This window comes from Leuciscus leuciscus, assembly GCF_965113295.1.
Source record: "Leuciscus leuciscus genome assembly, chromosome: 19".
NCBI classification, from domain to species: Eukaryota; Metazoa; Chordata; class Actinopteri; order Cypriniformes; family Leuciscidae; genus Leuciscus; species Leuciscus leuciscus.
In genome coordinates this window covers 30,551,282-30,570,026 of record NC_138743.1, presented here as the reverse complement: position 1 = coordinate 30,570,026, position 18,745 = coordinate 30,551,282, and the positions used below count along the sequence as shown (strand labels likewise).

The 18,745-nt window shown below is 36.7% G+C and overlaps 1 protein-coding gene across 4 annotated transcripts in view; it reads right to left on the bottom strand.

Moving 5' to 3' along the window:
- Nucleotides 1–15,838: 15,838 nt before the first annotated feature.
- The window catches only part of kif26aa (kinesin family member 26Aa), a 79,094-nt gene continuing 76,187 nt past the window's right edge, over nt 15,839–18,745 (bottom strand). For 2 of the 4 annotated variants that reach the window (XM_082148370.1, XM_082148371.1), the window contains one exon: nt 15,840–17,474. In XM_082148370.1, the coding sequence (XP_082004496.1) occupies nt 17,293–17,474 (182 nt within the window). In that variant the 3' untranslated portion in view covers nt 15,840–17,292. Of the gene's footprint in view, nt 17,475–18,745 lie in introns of all 4 variants that reach the window. The other 2 variants (XM_082148369.1, XM_082148372.1) reach the window with 2 other exon arrangements.

The window sequence follows — 18,745 nt, the reverse complement described above, 5'->3', positions numbered from 1 at the left end:
TAAGGTAGCTAAACCACAGTGTTTAGAGTGGGATCGGTCTGCCATTTCTTTTTCCTGCAGCAAGGGGAAACTGCACACCCAGTACTTCTACAAGACAGGTACATCAGTTCACATCACTCAGACTGTGGACTAACACTCAGTAACACCTCTGGACGTTTCTAGTGGCAGGTCTCGCCATGGCCGGTGGTTTAGAATGTGAATTTGATTCACCTCTCACAACTTCTGCGTCAACCTCATTCTTTCTCCTTGTTTCTATATATTCACTTCTCATTTTCAATTTTACATAATGCTCTTCTCATGCAGTTTTCTCAGATTTTATTAAACATGCTCACATGTTAATTTCCGGCCTGCATAATTTCCTGATCCCATTTCACTTTCTCTCTCCCTCCACTTTTCTTTCAATCTCAATTGTCCTCAGGACCGGAGCTCATGGTACTACTAACAGAAAGAGGCAAAAAAAAAAAAAAAAAAAAAACTTTATTTACTGAACTTTGCACCATCAAGGTACAGTGATTGTAAATGTTCTTCCCAAGTCCACCTGAGTATCTGAAGCCCTTCTATCTTCAACGAAATATCTGAATCTGCACTTATTCTTAAACCATTTATGGGATATCACCCTAAAATGAAAGTCCCTTAGTACTTCATCATGTTTTAAACTTACATGACTCTCTGAAGAACTAAAAGGGTGAGATTTTGAAGAATGTATGGGTTCCTCTTTTCCATGAAATTACAATAAATTGGGTCTGGAGCTTTTAAGCTTAAAAAAAAGACACAAAAATACCATAAACATATCATAAATGTGTACATATGACTTATGTTCTGTATAAGCATTTTCGCTAGTACTTATGTTGAGGCATTGCTCCTTTCTAAGAGTCTATTTATCTGTTAAGCCAATATGAAACTATAACACTGTTTCAGGATCAGGTGCTTAGGTGCTGTGAGAGTAATTTTCTACACAGTTCATGAATTCTGTGAAAATTCCAGGAGTCCTATCAAATAAATTCAGTATTCCCCTCAGCTCAAACACAGCTGCACATGACAGGTTTACACAGCAACTGAATGCCAATATGCCCTAAACATTCTTCTCCACACACACGGCGATCATAAACGCAATGTAACATGTCTCCTGAGAGTGATATTCCCTGCCATTTCAAGTGTTGCCATAAAACTACTGATGCTACAACATAAACACAACATTGTAAAGCCTTAAGTGAATTTACAGCATGAACACGCACCCTGCCGTGCTGTACCAGGTGTTTAAAGCAATCAATCAAGACTACCGACACTGTTAAACGGTGTGACTGCTATTGCATATCTGTGGACTGTAATACCTACTGCAAGTGGTTAAAAAGATCATCCTGTTTCTTTACTGCAGGTTAAATTTAGTTTCAATATTAAAGATTTCTCTATTTTTCTTGCATATTGTTCAAATGGTAAATCATGCAAGCTAAGTCAATTTGTGAGTTTTGAGTTTTCTTATTATTGCCTAAGACTGAGATTCATGAATATTCAAAGGTTGACTGCACACATAGGCCTATAAACTATTTTAAAGAGAACAACTGCTAATTACTGCCTCTTAGCAAACAAAGATCACATCTTATCCTCTGTCTCACACCTTCCAGACACTAATTAAGCCAGTAATGTTTTCTACATATACATTACTGTAACAAGAACAGTTAATTGGATTCTGAAATAGAGCAGACAAACTCTTTCATGATTACTTACAGTGTATTGCATCAAGCAACAAAGCAGGATGGCATTTCAATTTTATGTGACAGATTTGTGTGGATTTAAAATCTAAAAGTTAACTTTATTACAGTAAACAGAAAGTATAGAATAATCCCTCTTAAATAATTATTCAGCAATCATTTACTTCTCAAATCACGTTTGCTATTACTTCCTGACAAATTCCTTTATTCCGTCTTTCAGCGGTGTGATTGTTTGCTGCCTTTGTGTGCTAAACAGATAAATGACCTTCAAAGGCATAAATAAATGCCAGCAATAGTTCCATTGTTAGGTCCACATCCAGACTTTTAATCAGGATTTGCTGTTGTTCCTATAGGCAGATCATCCATAGATGCATTGTTGTGTGTGATGCTAATGCCTTGATTTATTTACAGTTGAGAATTAGCTGGTTTCTGCTTGAACTTTTCATCGTTCTTTATCATTTTTATCCATTTCTTTTTGTTGCTTACCCTGATGACAACACTGTGTTTTTGTCTGGTAAACGAATCTTTGACTTATTTCTCACCAAGTTGTATTTAAAGAAACATTCAAATTGATTTTGAGGTCAAGCACAGACTACAATGTTTATTACAGTTTATTACAGGGGAGTGAATATTTAGACTGATAACATAATCTGTCATTTTCAGAGGTGGACAAAGTACACAACTTCCTTACTTGAGTGAAAGTACATTTACTACTGGTCAAATATTACTCCTTTACAAGTAAAAGTTGTAAAGACTGATTTTTACTTAAGTAAAAGAACAGAAGTACTTTAAGTATCAAAAGTAAAAAGTAATCCAACGCCAGACTGAAATTAATCTCCAACGTCGGACAGACGTTGCATTGTGGTTGAAAATGAAAATCGGGTTGACGTCAGAAACCAACATCGGTCGGGTTCTGACGTCATTGTCAACCCGACTTTGATTTTCAACCACAATTGTCTGACGTTGGATGTTGACGTCAATCTGACGTCAGGTTCTGACATCAAAGAAACGTCGGTTTCTGACGTCAGTCTTAGGTCGGGTTCTGACGTCAACCCGACTTTCATTTCCAACCAAAATGCAACCCCTTCAAAACGATAATTATTTTTGCAATTCTGTTTCGGTGCCTCTAGTGGTGCAGAAATTACACACTTCACCTTTAAGATAAAGAAACTATAAGAACAACTACATGGTAGAAATTATTTATTTAACATTAGGTATATGGTGCTGAATTAATAAAGTGATTGTGTTACATTATTATTTCATATGGCTGTAATCGCAAAGCGACAGAGAATATTAAAAGGTCTTTAATCATAAATCCAACAGGGAACACGCAGGAGATCACAACCACGCAACGTAAACTAAAATTTTCAAAACGGGTTTCAAAGTGCAAGTTTTTGAAAACGATACCGTTAACGTCTCTGTGTAAAAAAAACTAAATCTAACAGTCTATAGGCACGTAGTGTTTCTTTACAAAGTGACATCGCCAACTACTGGCCTGGCATGCATAACACATCACTTTTAGTCTTTTTAGATCCGTGTGAACGGGGATCGTTTTCACAACATTGTCGTCTGTATTGTGGAAAACACATAAGCAAAACGTTTCCGTATTTAGTACATCACTAATGGAACTAAACATAACCCTGACAAATGACAAAACAGATATGTACTGTATGGAAATTACTACATTGAAAATAAACAAACATTTTATTTTATGAACTTGAACAGAACTATTTATTTCCTCAGCAACCATAACAATCAATTTTGAACTGTTTCTGTAAATAGTTAGTCTTCATAGTGATGTTTACAGTTTACTGTCAGCGGAGACAGAGGAAACACAGCCGGATGGTGCAATGCAATTAGTATACTGGTCCAGCCAGCAGCAATCAGCAGAACCTAACCTCATTACTGTCTATGGACTACACGATCTGTTTCACTGAGAGGGGAATTAATTACACCAAATTAACCTTGCCGGCAATACGAGACATGTTCAGTATGAAAATACACCAAATATTCCATTTCAATGCAAACGAATGAGAACCTTTGGACATATTATACTGCATCCAAAAGCGGGAATTGAAACTGACAGGCAAGAAATATTTTGCCTTTCCTGTGTAATGTCAAAGTGAAGAGAAAAACCATGTGAACAAAGTAATTAAACATGCCAGTTCCTAGACAGATGCTGATTATCTCGTAACACCATTATACTGGATTAATCAGTGGGAAATCATATTTCCAATGACTGGCTTTGAAGAGACTTGCATGAGAATAGATATTGGCTCTACTGTTTAACCCAGGGGTCAGATTTTTTCATACACACACTGCAATAGTTTATAAGAAAGGGCTTTGATTAGATTCTCCTATCCAATTACTCTCCATGTCATTATCATTACATCATCCTGCTCTGGACTCAATATAAAGCAGCTTACTATCATGTGGTCTTTCTATTAGAATGACCACATGATAGTAAGCTGCCGATTTATGTGAACCAAAACTTCACTTAACAATGGTTTAAAAATAAGTTATCTAAGGAGGAATCATAGTCCAGATCAGAACATAATAGGATGTTTTAGAGGTTATAAGTCTATAAGTTTTATAATGTCCAGAACATTGTGAAAACAAAATCAAAATTCATATTCAATGTTATCATCAAATAATGCTTACTGTATGGAATTATACAGCATAACGAAACATGCCCTAGAGTGACGAATAGTGGCAGTAACTTACACCTGCCATCACATTCTATTAACCTCTTCCTCTCCACAAAGAGTCAGTGTGTCACCTCAATTTAACTCTCTTGAGCTAGATGACCAGTGTCATATTGACCACGACACATGCATTCCTCCCCCTGAAACCTGAATGTTATCCAGCCATGAAGTCCCAGATTAAAGGAATTAAAGTCATTCAACCCTGAATATAATGGAAATGCATGTGCCGATATCATGCATTTATAAAGAATGTAATTACAGAAGAGCAAGTAAATTGAAGCAAACAAATCAATTCTAGACTTCATTTAGAGTCTGTAGTTGTCTGACAGTAAATTAAACTGAGTTATACGGGCTGTACCTGAGATAAGAGGGAATGTGGCTATCATATGTTTTTCTAGGCTATTTTCTAGGGTCCTCTTTTGCCAAATGTGTGTGTATGCACAGTGCCAAAAAATAATTTAGCACCAATTTGAGGATAAGTAAAATAGAGCATTATGAGATATTAAGTGTCCCGGCAGTCCACAAAATGAGAAAAAAAAACTAAAATGAAATATATGCACAAGTTTCTATAAATTTCAGGCCATTTGATTAAATTATTGAATTTAACTTTTTTCTATTAAAAACAAAGCACGTAAGACAAGCTTAATTGAGCTTTTTGCAAGTTTTGAACAATTTTAAGTATATTTCAATGAAAAAAAAGAAGTTAAAAGTTAAATCAAACCTTTGAATATTGAATAAAGTGAATGAATGACTAAATCTAATGTAAAACCTTTAAATTAAACACCAGCATCATAAAGTTATCTAGATTTTACTTATACTTTTGAATATTTAATCAAAATTGCCTATACATATTACAGGGTTTGTCTCCTTTGGCCTCCAACTTACTCCAAATTAAACAAACAATCCTAAGTAATATTTACTTTCAAACTTTTTTGCTGTAATTGTATGAAAAAATACATGAATTTCTGTGAATACATCCTGTTCTACCAACTGAAGTGGAATGTAGAAGGCATTCTCCATCCAATTCTGAATGGTGCACAATCCAGGCCCACATTGCAAATTCTATTCAAACTGCACTAACATGTTTTAGTGGCAACATGCTTTCTTAAATATGTTCAGAAACGGGTGTGAAAAAGGTTGGATCAATCCTCATACAGAGCTTGTGGGCAGATATACACGCACTCCTAACCTTCCCAAGCATCAAAATCACTTCTGCTTCATATGAACCGACAGGGCATGAAGACAAACGATTGAGATTGTGTGAGCTTGTATCGCCACACTGTTGTACGATCCTGTACCAAAACTATGAGTCAAGTACTGCAGTTGTGGATGTGACGTCCACTGGAACCACTCTAAAAGCAAATGCTCTCACTCCAACCCAGGAGCTAAAATACAGTCTATTACATTATGCTACTGTATATTTCGTAACACCAGTAATGGATCCTCTTGAAAAAAAGCATTTTCTTTGCATGCTCATAACTCAGAATGAAATGAGACATTTTAATACAGTGGCCTCAAAGAGTATGTGTACACTTAAGTGACACATAGAAAAATGTCTGAATATCACTGCATTAGAAACAAAATATCAAACCAAGCGAGATCTGAAAAAGAAAATGCTAAAGCTTTTCTTAAGTCTTTCCACTTTTTTTGTAAACCTTTACAATTGCATGATCATAAAGTAATTTTGAATGGATGAGGTCCGTACCCTCTAAAGGGGACCTATTATGCAAAATTCACTTTTATAAAGTTTTTGGACATATTTATGTGTCCGCCGTACACCCAGCAACCCTATTGTGGCAAAAATCCATCCATTGTCTTTTTCCCCATATATCTGAAACGGTGTCTCATAATTTATTTTGTTGTGATGTGATGACGAAGAACAGCAATCTCACGTAAGCTTGACCACAATAGAGAAGATAATCAAAATCAAACAGATGTTTTGTTCGTTTTTGAGTATCTGAGGCACGAGCTGTAAAGGTACAGCATTCTGGATGGGGCGGTGAGCAGTAGCTCATTTGCATTTAAAGATATACTCACAAAAACAGCGTGCTTTGTTGATTGTTTACAGTTTATCGGAAGTTACTCACAGTGTCTTGGGATGTAAGAAATAATGCAAATTTCATTTATACGTTTGTAATTTTGGTATCAATGTCCAAATACTTTTTGGAGTGACTTTTTGAGGCCACTATATGTCAGAAGCTTATTAATTTCAGGCCCCAGCTCTCATTGATTTTGATACTGAGAGACCTCAACTGTTTCATAAATTATTTCTCCTTTGCTCTTCAAACCGTTTGCTCATGCTACAGTTGAGCAGGACATGCAAGCCTCACTAAAGCTGTCTTGGCAATTGACAGGCCTGCCCTGTGTGAGAACATGCTGTCTGAGAGACTTGGAGAGCAACCAGGATTGATCTGAGCTCAAGGCAGCAGCTGAATCTTTTAAGGGGATAGTGTGTATGAAAACTCTCTGCTTTTCTCTTCTCTTTTTTCATCGGCACCATCCTCCTCGCAGTGGTTAATTGAGGTGCAGGGGGATGGAGACAGGGGAATCTATTTCAGCACAACATCGGGCGAAAAGGACGGTTGAATGGATAGCCAGCCGTGTCCTGAATGCAAAAGCCTCATGGCTCGGTGGATCGTGGCGGGTAATGGTTGCCTTATCTTCTTAGTCACCGCTCCTTTGTGCCCCTAAGAGTGACTTCTGAGGCAATACAGACGCAAACAAAATGAGACGGGAACTGTTTGGGTCACACTAGTAGGACAGAATCAATGCAGGTACAGCGGCATTTCCACATTGTTCAGGGTCCAGTTGCTTCGACTGACAATGTGAAGATTATAATAAATGCTTCTCGGGCTGGATGTCAAGAAGATTGGTAACATGTACCTGGACTGAAGTTTCTTAGCAAAAAACGGGCAAAAAAAGGTCAAATATCACTCGCAGCTTCATTGCAAGATACACCCAGTGACCGAGCCATTTACCGGGGATAATGATGAGTCCCCAAATCAATATGGTGTCGAGACAGCCCGAGCATGAAGGGGACTGAGTGACAGTACACCTATCAGAAGACACAGCTGCTTCAGAAAGCTGTCATTTCTGATCATATATTTACTTGCCCTCGTGTCATTTTTGGGTCCTGCCCAATCAAAGTCAGCAACGGTGTACAGGTTCTAATAAAAAAATAGCTTCTTGTCATTCAGAGCAGCACTCAGAACAGCAAACCCTTATTGATTTTCTTGCCGTGCTAGGATGCAGCACCAAGAATGCTGTCAGTCTAGAAAATTTCTCATATTACAGTTACTTTGTTTTTTTAAAGGGGTCATGACTTGGATTTTTTTGTTATTATTATTCTAATATGTTACTTGAGGTTCACTTATGTACATTTACATTTAATCATTTAGCAGACGCTTTTATCCAAAGTGACATAATGAGGAGAACAATATAAGCAATTAGACCAGAAAGAGGACAACAGTATAAAAGTGTTTTAACAAGTCTCAGTTAGTCTAACACAGTAAACATAGCATTTTTTTAATCAGAAAAACAAAACAAAACAAATAGTATAGAATAGAAAAGAAAAGAAAAGGTAAGTGCTAGTATTAATTGGTCAGGTGCTAACGAAAAACAACACAAATATATGAGGGGACAAAATAACTATTTACAGATAAAGCATTACAAAATCATTTACTTACCGTTTGTTATGCAGCTTCTGTAAGATCCAATACAGTTGGCCGCTTCATGTTTCAACTAAAGTTTCTTTGCGAACTTTGCATTACACTGTTCAGAACATTTTGTTTGGTAAATGAGGCACAATCATATAATCCTCCAACGCTATCCAGGACACCATTAAAATAAACCATCCACTTGTTTCCGATGCTGGGATCCTTCTTTAGTCTGTACAAAGTTGTAAACAAGTGGTTTGAACTGTGTGACTAAGTGACTGAATGCCAGTGGGTGGGGCCTATGGTGTGATGATGTAAAACTATATGTTGATGTCTTGCTCTGGAGGCAGTCACATGCAAATGTATTTGCCTGTGTAATATCAAAACTAGCTGTTTTTGGAGCTTGATTAAATAAGTGCATTTTATACAATGAGGATGTTTTAAGCTATGAAAATTGCAGGATGTTTTAATGGTTCAAATACCTCTTATATGACAAAAGATCAAGGCAAATTTCAATTTCAAAGTCATTGAAATCAATGGAATGAAAAGTGTAAGAATCAAGTGGGAGACAAATGTAAAGTTGTATATGTTTTTTTTGGGGTTTTTTTTGTAAGTGATGGATTTGTTAACAAATTATCGATTAGCACCAATGGACACCAAATATGATTAGGTTTGTTTGTGTAACCAGTCCTACTCGACTCGCTCCGAGCGGCATTGGAACCGAGGTGTCTGGCCTGGGAGGCGGGCGCGCTAACATGAACGCTAAAGACCGCAGCCGCTAGTGTGCCTCTTGAGGCCAGGGGAGTGAGGTTTACATGCACAGCTCTTACTGGCCTACGTGTGTTACACCAACCCGTCGATACTAGGCAGCCAATCCATTCTGTAGGTGAAAGAAAAGCAGTTTAGTGATGCACTCCAAACTAACAAAAGAGGTCATGTCATTGCCAAGGAGGCCAACAACAGAAGAAGAAAAAAATTAGGAAGGAAAAGGCAAATTCCACTTCCCACATTGTCCTCAACCCCTTTCCTGTCGCAGTTTAGCCTTCATTTCCATCTGCCATGTCTTATAAATATCACATGCTTTCAAGGTCTTTGAATAGAAACAAAGACTTCTTTCTGGAAGCAGGAACACACAGACCCCCTGCAGAGAAAGTTCATTTGAACTTTGGGATGGAAGAGACATTGGACAGCTTCTTAAAACCATAAAACTCTTCTTTTTTTTGAACTCATTCCTGGGTTTAGGAGGCTGTGATGCTCTAGACCCTTGGATGGTGACAGGCCCCGCAGACTCCTTAGATCCAGGGCTTTGTTTGATATCTGAGGCAGAAGTCTGTCTTTTGACTCCAGGCACAGAAATTATGCCTTGATTTTACAAAGCCATTACTCCAGGATTTTTGCTAGAATTCTTATTTTAAAGGTGCACTCAGTAGTTTTAAACCTAAATAAATGAATAAAACTAAATAGAACATAACATAAAATTATCCAATCTTCTAGAAAGATTTACACAGAGCAGGTCAAGGCACTTTACAAAACAAAAAAATGACATTGAAACAAAATAAGCAATCCTAACTACAGTATATAACAACAACAAAAAAAACATTAAAGACACAATTATACAAGACCAGAAATAAAGCCAAGTAATCAGTCCACATGAGCCAGCTAAAACACAAACAAAGCATTTGGGACCGGAAAAGGACGAATGACAACTGAATAAAAAAGAGGATATTAATACAGAGGAAAGATGAAAAGCACACGAGATGAACTTGGGACATTCAGCATTCGGATTTGACCTTGTTCTGTCTCAGATGGAGCCACGTTTTCCACCTTGAGGATCCCAAGAGCCATTTGAGGGATTTTCTCCCTGCATGTGTCTGTCCAAGCATGTTTATTCCTTGAGGACCCCAGTGGGCTTCAATGTGAGAGCAGCTTTTCCCATTCCAATACGAAAGACATTATCATGGTAAATGGGCTGGAACAAGAAATGGCTCAATGTGGGAATCGTCCGCGGATTTAAAACTGCAAACTCAAAAGCCTATCTTCATTTTACAGCAAAGGATGAAGGAAAGCAAAATCAAAGCTGGTGCATGTGCACATGTTCACAATGCATCTTGATTCTAACATGTTTGTGCTTCTGAAATGCAGTTCTTTGTTTTAATTTAGAGTTCATAATACAATTAAAATAAAATGAGGAGCTCTGTAAATTATTTATCTCAGAGTGATTCCCAAACAGGAGTATGTGTAAACATATATATATTTTTTTTTGTGCTATTTATGATTTCAGGACTTTTTAAAGTTCTAAAAGTATAAGAAAAAATAAAATGTTAATAATGATACATTTGTGTGGATGACACTCATAGCAGATTATATGTGCTGCTTCTTTTTTTACTTTAATACTATTTCAAATAAATGCTGTTATCTTTAACTTTAAGATTCATCACAAAATGTTGAATATAATATATATCATGGTTTCCACAAAAAATATTAAGCAGCACAATCGACAATAAGAAGAAATGTTCGTTGAGCACAGCATATAAGAAAGGTATCCAAAAAGTAATGCAACACACTATTAGTTTTTTTTTTTTTTATCAAATAAAATGTCCCAGGCTTGTATACGGATATGAAGACTGGGAAACTTTTCTGTCATGCTTGCCTGTTGCCTGTATTTGCATTGAAGCAACCCAAGCTCTTTTTTTTTTTTTTTTCATGTTCAGATATGCTGAACATTTCCTTCAGATCTTGACCTGAACGAACTGTACCATTAAAGCAGTTGACAGCTAATTGACACAGACAGTTTGGCAGTGGTCATATGACAAAAGTTTAATTAAGATTAAACTTAAAGGGAATCGGCACAAGTACTCTGTTTGAGGAAGGGAAAACAAAATAGATCGCCCCAGGCCGTCTTCAGAGCAAAGGCTAATTTGCACTGAAATGAGTCAATAAACGCATTTCATCTGAGCTGGCAAGGCACGCCAAACAGTAAAAATGATATATAGTCTCCTCTCCTGGGATGAGAAAATATCTATTTCAAACTGTAAAGGCATAAACAGCTTTCTCTGATCTATATGCATCATGTAATCTACCTTTCTGACAGTGAAATTTTTTGAGTTTATTGTTTGTACAATATTGTTATTTTGCAGGGTGCTCCTCATTTTACTCAGTACAGCTGGCAGCCCAAAAGGTCTCTTATTTCACGAAATGATATACATGTACAAAGAATGGAAATATCCGAGCCCAGTCTACACCTCAACTAAAAATGAATTTAAAAACTATTACCGCTGGCTATAGGCAAGGCTATTCTTAAATGGGAGTCACAGCAACTGTTGCCATGCATTTGATGGGCACATGCTGCCTCTGATGGGTTTAATGCAATAGGCGTGACAGGCGGCACATTGGCTCCTTGGAGCAATTAACCCCGCTACTATTCACCCTTACATTTCCATGTGCCAGCAAAAGAAAGATACTTCACCCTGTCACCGATATGTGCCAATCAAACTGTATTCACCAATGCATACTCACAGTTTGTACTGTCACTGCAGGAAATAAGCCTTGTTCATTGCAAATGACTTCCCATTGCTTGGTTCACTGCTTCAGCTCCCCAATCAAGGTGTCAAGGCAAACTCAATCATCATAGAAGGCAATGCTTTGAGAACGAGCATTCTTGCTGTCCAAAAGATAAATGCATGCAGGAAATATATGCGAAACAATACACAGAAAAACAAAACACAGGGCAAATTTTTTTTTTAAATGGTTATTTTCTTGTGGAAATTATTATAATACATAGAATTTCTTCACATTACATGAAAACAGCAGAATTAAAATCCAGTTGAACCAAAATAGTTAGAATAAACTATGAGTTTGGTGTTTGTAGATTGGCTTTTTTTTATTATTCAGTGCATTAATACTAGTTTCATATATATGCACACTTGGTTATGGTTGGTGTGGTTTATATCACCCTTGTCCTGATTTTTCATGCATTCTGTCATGCATTTCAAAGTGTTTTCCCATTTACGGTAGCTTTCAATATAAATGCAAGAAGTAGCATTGTGACAGAGGATGGAATTGAAATAGCACGGACTCCACCTCCATTTTGTCCGTTTCTGTTGCACATATTCAGAGGGTGACAGAGAACTCAATCACATTCAGAGCCTGGGGGTCGGACTGTCTGCTTTTGAACCTGCCTTCCCCCATCCATGTATGTAATGAACAGAGGGAGGCAGATACAGAAAGACATGCATAGAAAGTTCTTACTGTAGGAGACCAACGATTGGGGGATGTGTAGAACTTTAGGAAGGATGGGTGATCAAATTCTCCGGAGATTTCCGCGGGAAGAGATTCTGTGTGTTCCTAGTCAGCAAATTTGACAGGGTCACTTGGTGACTCTCAGTGACACATTATGACATAAATGTCTAGATGTCTTCAGAGAGACTGATTAAAACATCTCGATCCATTTGACGAGACCATCTGCTGAGGAGAACAGGAGAGAGCAGGTGGAATAACCCGCCAATGGAATTACTCATAAAGGGAATTTACCCTGTTGGCCTTTAAAGCTATCAGGTCTCTTCGTCGTGGCTAATGATATTCTGCCTCTTGTGACCAGTAACAATTTAACAAGTCCACAGTGAACGACTGCTTTAATGTCAAGCCGTCATTACTTTACACAGTCTCTTCTCTTGCAAATATAGAATGATCAAGGGAAGATGTGATCTTTTTCATCTGGCTGGTGAATTGTACAGTGTTATATATGGACACATTACATAAACACTGCCATTCAAAAGTTTGAGGTCGGTAAGATTTTAGTAAGTGTTTTGAAAGAACTCTCTTATGCTCACCAAGGCTGCATTTATTTGATTAAAAATACAGTAAAAATTCCACTCATATTGTGAAATATTATAGCCATTTAAAAAACATTTTCAAATATTTTGAAATAGAAAACAGTTACTTTATTCCTGTGATGGCAAAGCTGAATTTTCAGCATCATTACTCTTTACTCATCATTAGTCTTCAGTGTCACATGATCCTTCAGAAATCATATAATATGCTGATTTGGTGCTCTTGAAAGATTATTATTTTTATTATCAATATTATTATCAGTGTTAAAAACAGTAGTTTTACCATCAACCTTTCCCTCGCATCTTTCCTTTGTTTTAAAAATGTGATGTTTATATGTATTATCGAACAGATTAGAAAAGGTTTAAACCACGCCTTACAATCCAAAATGAAATTTGGCCAATTCATTCAGACTGACGTGGTTAAAACTGCAGTTGTCAAGCCCCTCCTGAAAAAGAGCAATCTGGATAAGACCATATTAAGCAACTATAGACCGATCTCAAATCTTCCTTTCATAGGCAAGATCATAGAAAAAGTTATCTTCAATCAGCTGAACAAATTCTTAAGCTCGAATGGATACTTTGACAATTTTCAATCTGGTTTCCGACCGCATCACAGCACAGAGACAGCGCTCATAAAGATAATAAACGATATTCGCTTAAATACTGATTCAGGAAAATTATCAGTGCTGGTACTACTCGACCTCAGTGCTGCATTTGACACTGTCGATCATAACATACTTCTTGACAGGCTGGAAAACTGGGTGGGGCTTTCTGGGATAGTCCTAAAATGGTTCAGGTCATACTTAGATGGGAGAGGTTATTATGTTAGTATAGGAGACCATAAGTCTGAGTGGACATCCATGACATGCGGAGTCCCTCAAGGGTCAATCCTTGCACCACTCCTGTTCAACCTGTATATGCTCCCAATGAGCCAAATAATGAGAAAGAACCAAATTGCTTACCACAGCTATGCAGACGACACACAGCTGTACTTAGCCCTATCGCCTAACGATTACAGCCCAATTGACTCCCTGTGCCGATGCATTGACGAAGTCAACAGTTGGATGTGTCAAAACTTTCTTCAATTAAACAAAGACAAAACTGAAGTTATTGCGTTTGGAAACAAAGATGAAGTTCTCAAAGTGAACGCATACCTTCACTCCAGGGGTCAAACAACTAAACATCAAGTCAGGAATCTTGGTGTGACACTAGAGTCAGACCTTAGTTTCAGTAGTCATGTCAAAGCAATAACTAAATCAGCATACTATCATCTGAAAAATATTGCAAGAATTAGATGCTTTGTTTCCAGACAAGACTTAGAGAAACTTGTGCATGCTTTCATCACCAGCAGGGTGGATTATTGTAATGGACTCCTCACTGGCCTTCCCAAAAAGACCATAAGACAGTTGCAGCTCATACAGAACGCTGCCGCTAGGATTCTGAGCAGAACCAGAAAATATGAACATATCACACCAGTCCTCAGGTCTTTACACTGGCTCCCAGTTAGATTTAGGATTGATTTTAAAGTATTATTACTGGTATATAAATCATTCAATGGCCTAGGACCTCAATACATTGCAGATATGCTCACTGAATATAAACCCAACAGATCACTCAGATCATTAGGATCATATCAGCTAGAAATACCAAGGGTTCACTCTAAACATGGTGAGTCTGCTTTTAGCTATTATGCCAGCCACAGCTGGAACCAGCTTCCAGAAGAGATCAGATGTGCTCCTACAGTAGTCACATTCAAATCCAGACTCAAAACACTTCTGTTTAGCTATGCATTTACTGAATGAGCACTGTGCCAATGTTCGTCCGACTGTTTTTACTGTACTGTATTTTATTCTATTTTTCTAAACTGTTTTAATTATTCTTATTTCTTTTAATTATTTTAATTTCTCCTATGTCAGCAGGGCATTTAGCCCGTAACTGTAAATGCACACTCAGAAGGTGATAATGTGAAAGTGACGTGTATTAATGTGGGTTTGAAAGTAGAACAGTATTTAAATGTCGATATTAAAGTTTTCGTCTGAGAAAGAATGTGAACGCAGTGCTAAAGAAAGTAAAAAGAACGTGTGAGTAAATGAGGGAGAAAAGAAAGTTAAAGGAAAGTTGATAGATGGAAGTCGTAAGAAGATTGAAGGTTAAAAGAAAGTTGAAAGATTTAAGTCTTAAGGGATTCCTTTGAAGGAAAGATTTATAATAATATTCTTTTTTTTTAAGTACTGTATTTTATTTTATTTTTCTAAACTGTTTTAATTATTCTTATTTCTTTTCATTATTTTAATTTCTTCTATGTAAAGCACTTTGAATTGCCATTGTGTATGAAATGTGCTATATAAATAAACTTGCCTTGCCTTGCCTTGCCTAAATGTGACTTTATTATTCCGACTGTGCTAATAGTCTGATTACAAACGAATTTTTAGAGTCCATGTAAACGCAGTGGCTGCTTAATAATTTTGAGGATTATTAATTCCCAGGATTATTTGATGAATGGAAAGTTCAAAAGAACAGCATTTATTTGAAACAAAAAATCTTTGGAACAAGGTCTTTACTGTTACATTTGATCAATTTGATGTGTCCTCGCTAAATTAATTTAAACAAAAAATCTTACTTGACTCAAATGTTTGAACGTTAGTGTTTATTTTCCTATTGAAAATTGATGATTACAAGCTCTGACTGACATATAATAACTTGATAAAATGCAACAAATATGTGGAAGCACAGATACTTTTAAAGTCATAATTTGTTAGAATGTTAGAATTTTTTATTAATTCAAAATTAATTAATTTCCCTGTGCAAAATATTTTAATGTGACTTGACCTCTGGACTTTATAACAGAAAAAAATTAATAATACTTTAAAATAAATCAGTAGACAAATGAAATAGCCACATTGCACAAAGAATTATAAAGATGAGACATTCTTTTTATTCATAATTTTATGTTAATGCAAACTAAGGAGTCTATACATGATTTTTAAAAAGGATAAAAAACTGTACAATATAAAGCAGGAACACTGATAAAATGTCATAGACATTGAAAAAGTCTAAATGCCTGGCAAATCTGTTAAACGTAAACTATTAGTAGAAATCACAGACTAACTTATAAAACGAAGAGAAAAATGTAATTAATTTTACAAACAACAAATAAAAGATGTCATGCAGCAACTTGAAAAAAAAAGGCCTGAGTCTTTTTTCTCTCTTTTAAATAAAGAATCATTCAACAGCAACAACAACAAAAAGAACTTTGTAAAAAAATAGCCACAAATTCTACTTAAAAACTTTTGCAAATCCAAATAATCTCTTCTATTTGTTTCTTTATGAGAAACAGCAGTCACACTTCTCTGCAGAGACACTTTGAGGATTAACATGACACAAAAAAAAAAATCATCAAACATCAGAGGCTGAAGATAAATCACTGGACACAGTGAGGAGAAAGTCCTGTGCTGTGAAGTTGTCAACAGATGATAGCCATTTGTATATTCAAAGTTCATTTTCAGCGAAGAAAGGCATAATCTTTTGAAGTTCAGGTAGATACAGTGGGTTTGTTTCGTTAAAAGAAACCAGCTTAATGCTGGATGTTGCATGATCAGAGAACAACAGACACATGCATACATTACAGTATGATGCATACAGTACACACTGAAATTACAAAGCACAATCTCACTTCGGTTCGATGTCCTGAGAAGTGTTTGAGACGAGCTCTAATTTCTGATCTGCCACCTGCAACAATCAGTTAAAGTAGTAGATCTGTATCAAGGGAAAATGACATGTGGTCTGAGAGCCAGTCATTATGCAGGGCAACTGTAACTAAATGAGATAGATGACAATGCCACAGCTTCAGCATCTTTATCCAATCAAGTGACATCACATCTGTCAGGGGCAAGCACAGTTTTGTATGTTAAAGTCGAACAGGTCTAATCATGGTAATTTAGATATTAGAAAAGGCAATAGTATGGGGAGTTTTGTTTCTCAACTTTTTTGTGTTTATTACCTAAAACTATATTTTTACACACTTTAGCTCTTATAAATACACTATACACCGCACTGCATTGCAAAATACTTCGTTTTTCAAAGTGTGCTTGGGAAAGTTGGTCTCAATGCTAGCACCAATCATAAAACAAAGATAGTTCTTGGGATTTTTTTTTGGGGTTTAAGGCACTTCCTGGTAACGTTAATGAAGATCTCAGGACACAATCTTGTTTTTATTCTATTCTGTCTCTTTGTTTCTCAGCATTTCAGGGAGTTTCTAACTATGCAAGTTCAAAACCTTCACTTGTTGCATTGCTCAAAGCAGGACAGTCTCAATACCCCCCCACCCCAAACATTTTTTTTTTTATGTTCTTGCCACAACTTGCAGCTAAACAATGTCCTGTTTTGTTGTCTCTTACACCTCCATTTCTTGTTGTCCACTCTGTCCTGGTATCGCGGGAACTGCAATATCAAAGCAGGTCTCCATCATTACACGAGACTTGCATAGGTTGACACAAAACTCCAGGTCTCCTGTGGCTTGAACTAGAGCCTCCAAGTAGGTCTGCGACTCCTGGTCCATATCAGAGTCCACATCAACTAAAGAAAAAAAGGGGGAAAAAGGTTAACAAAGTTGACATTTTGAAACTTTCTGATTATTAACTAAGGATGTGAATTTGGATGGATGGATGGATGGATATGGACATAAATATACTGAGTTTTTATCACTTTTTGTAACATTTATTCAATGAGTTACTCGTCTGCCACAATAACTAATGTAATGTTTCAAATGATCTTTATTTAGGAGTTTTCCCTCAGCAGGTATTGATTTGCATGGAAAATGTGATCAATTAATTTTCTTTTAAATACAGTCGATTGACAGGCCTAATTAAAACATGAATATAAATATAAAAATCAAACCATCTCTAAAATAAATACACACAAGGAAGCCACATTATTGTATGACACATCCCCATTAGTGCATCCCCACTGACACACCTCGATTGATAGTTTTACCACTCAAGACATAAACAAAAATCTATGCAGGTGATAGTTGGTTGATGTAGGAGATGGGCTTGCAGAAACACCATCCTCATTTTACTGGGCTCTGAAGAGGAGCTGATTTATACAGCATGACAGCCCCAATCATAGCTTTACCCAAGACAGCAGTCACGGATGAATAGTAAACATCACCTGGCCAGTGGGCAGGTAGTGATTGCAAAAGAGAAAAATAATTCCTTATTGATTCAAGAACACACACAGGCACGGATATACACTCGCTCTCTCCATGCGCCTGCCTTTTTCTCTACATTATTCTTTTACGTCCTGTGATTTTTGTTTACAAAAGTGTGTCTTCTAGCAAAACAGAGACAGATACTTTGCAGTATCAAGGTTCTTGTATTTGTCCTTTGTAATAGTTGTTATTCTTTTTTATAACTGAAACTGAGGGATGAATACAGAATAAAACAAAGATGGAGAATCAGCAGAGCTATGTTTTGCTGCTGGCAATGGTCTTTTTTCATTCTCAGAAAACAACACTAATAACATGATTCAGATTTGACTCTGAAAGCCTTGGAATTTGTTTAAGAAATTCCTGAATTACAATAATAAACTGTTTTCTGAATAGTATGCTATGGTGATTCTGGTCATTGTTAACCTGAAGGTTAAATGTAGTAAAGTTCAGAGTTCGTTCTTACAGCTAACACCATGTCTACAACAGCTTGAGGCTGTCTAGTTTCAACTTCATACATCACACCCACGGACCATTGGCTGAACATGCATAGGGCACAAAAAATTGGAAACAGTTCAGGAGTTTCATAGTCTTCATCTGATTGGTTGAATTCAACAGGATTTCCAGGAGACGTGTTCTT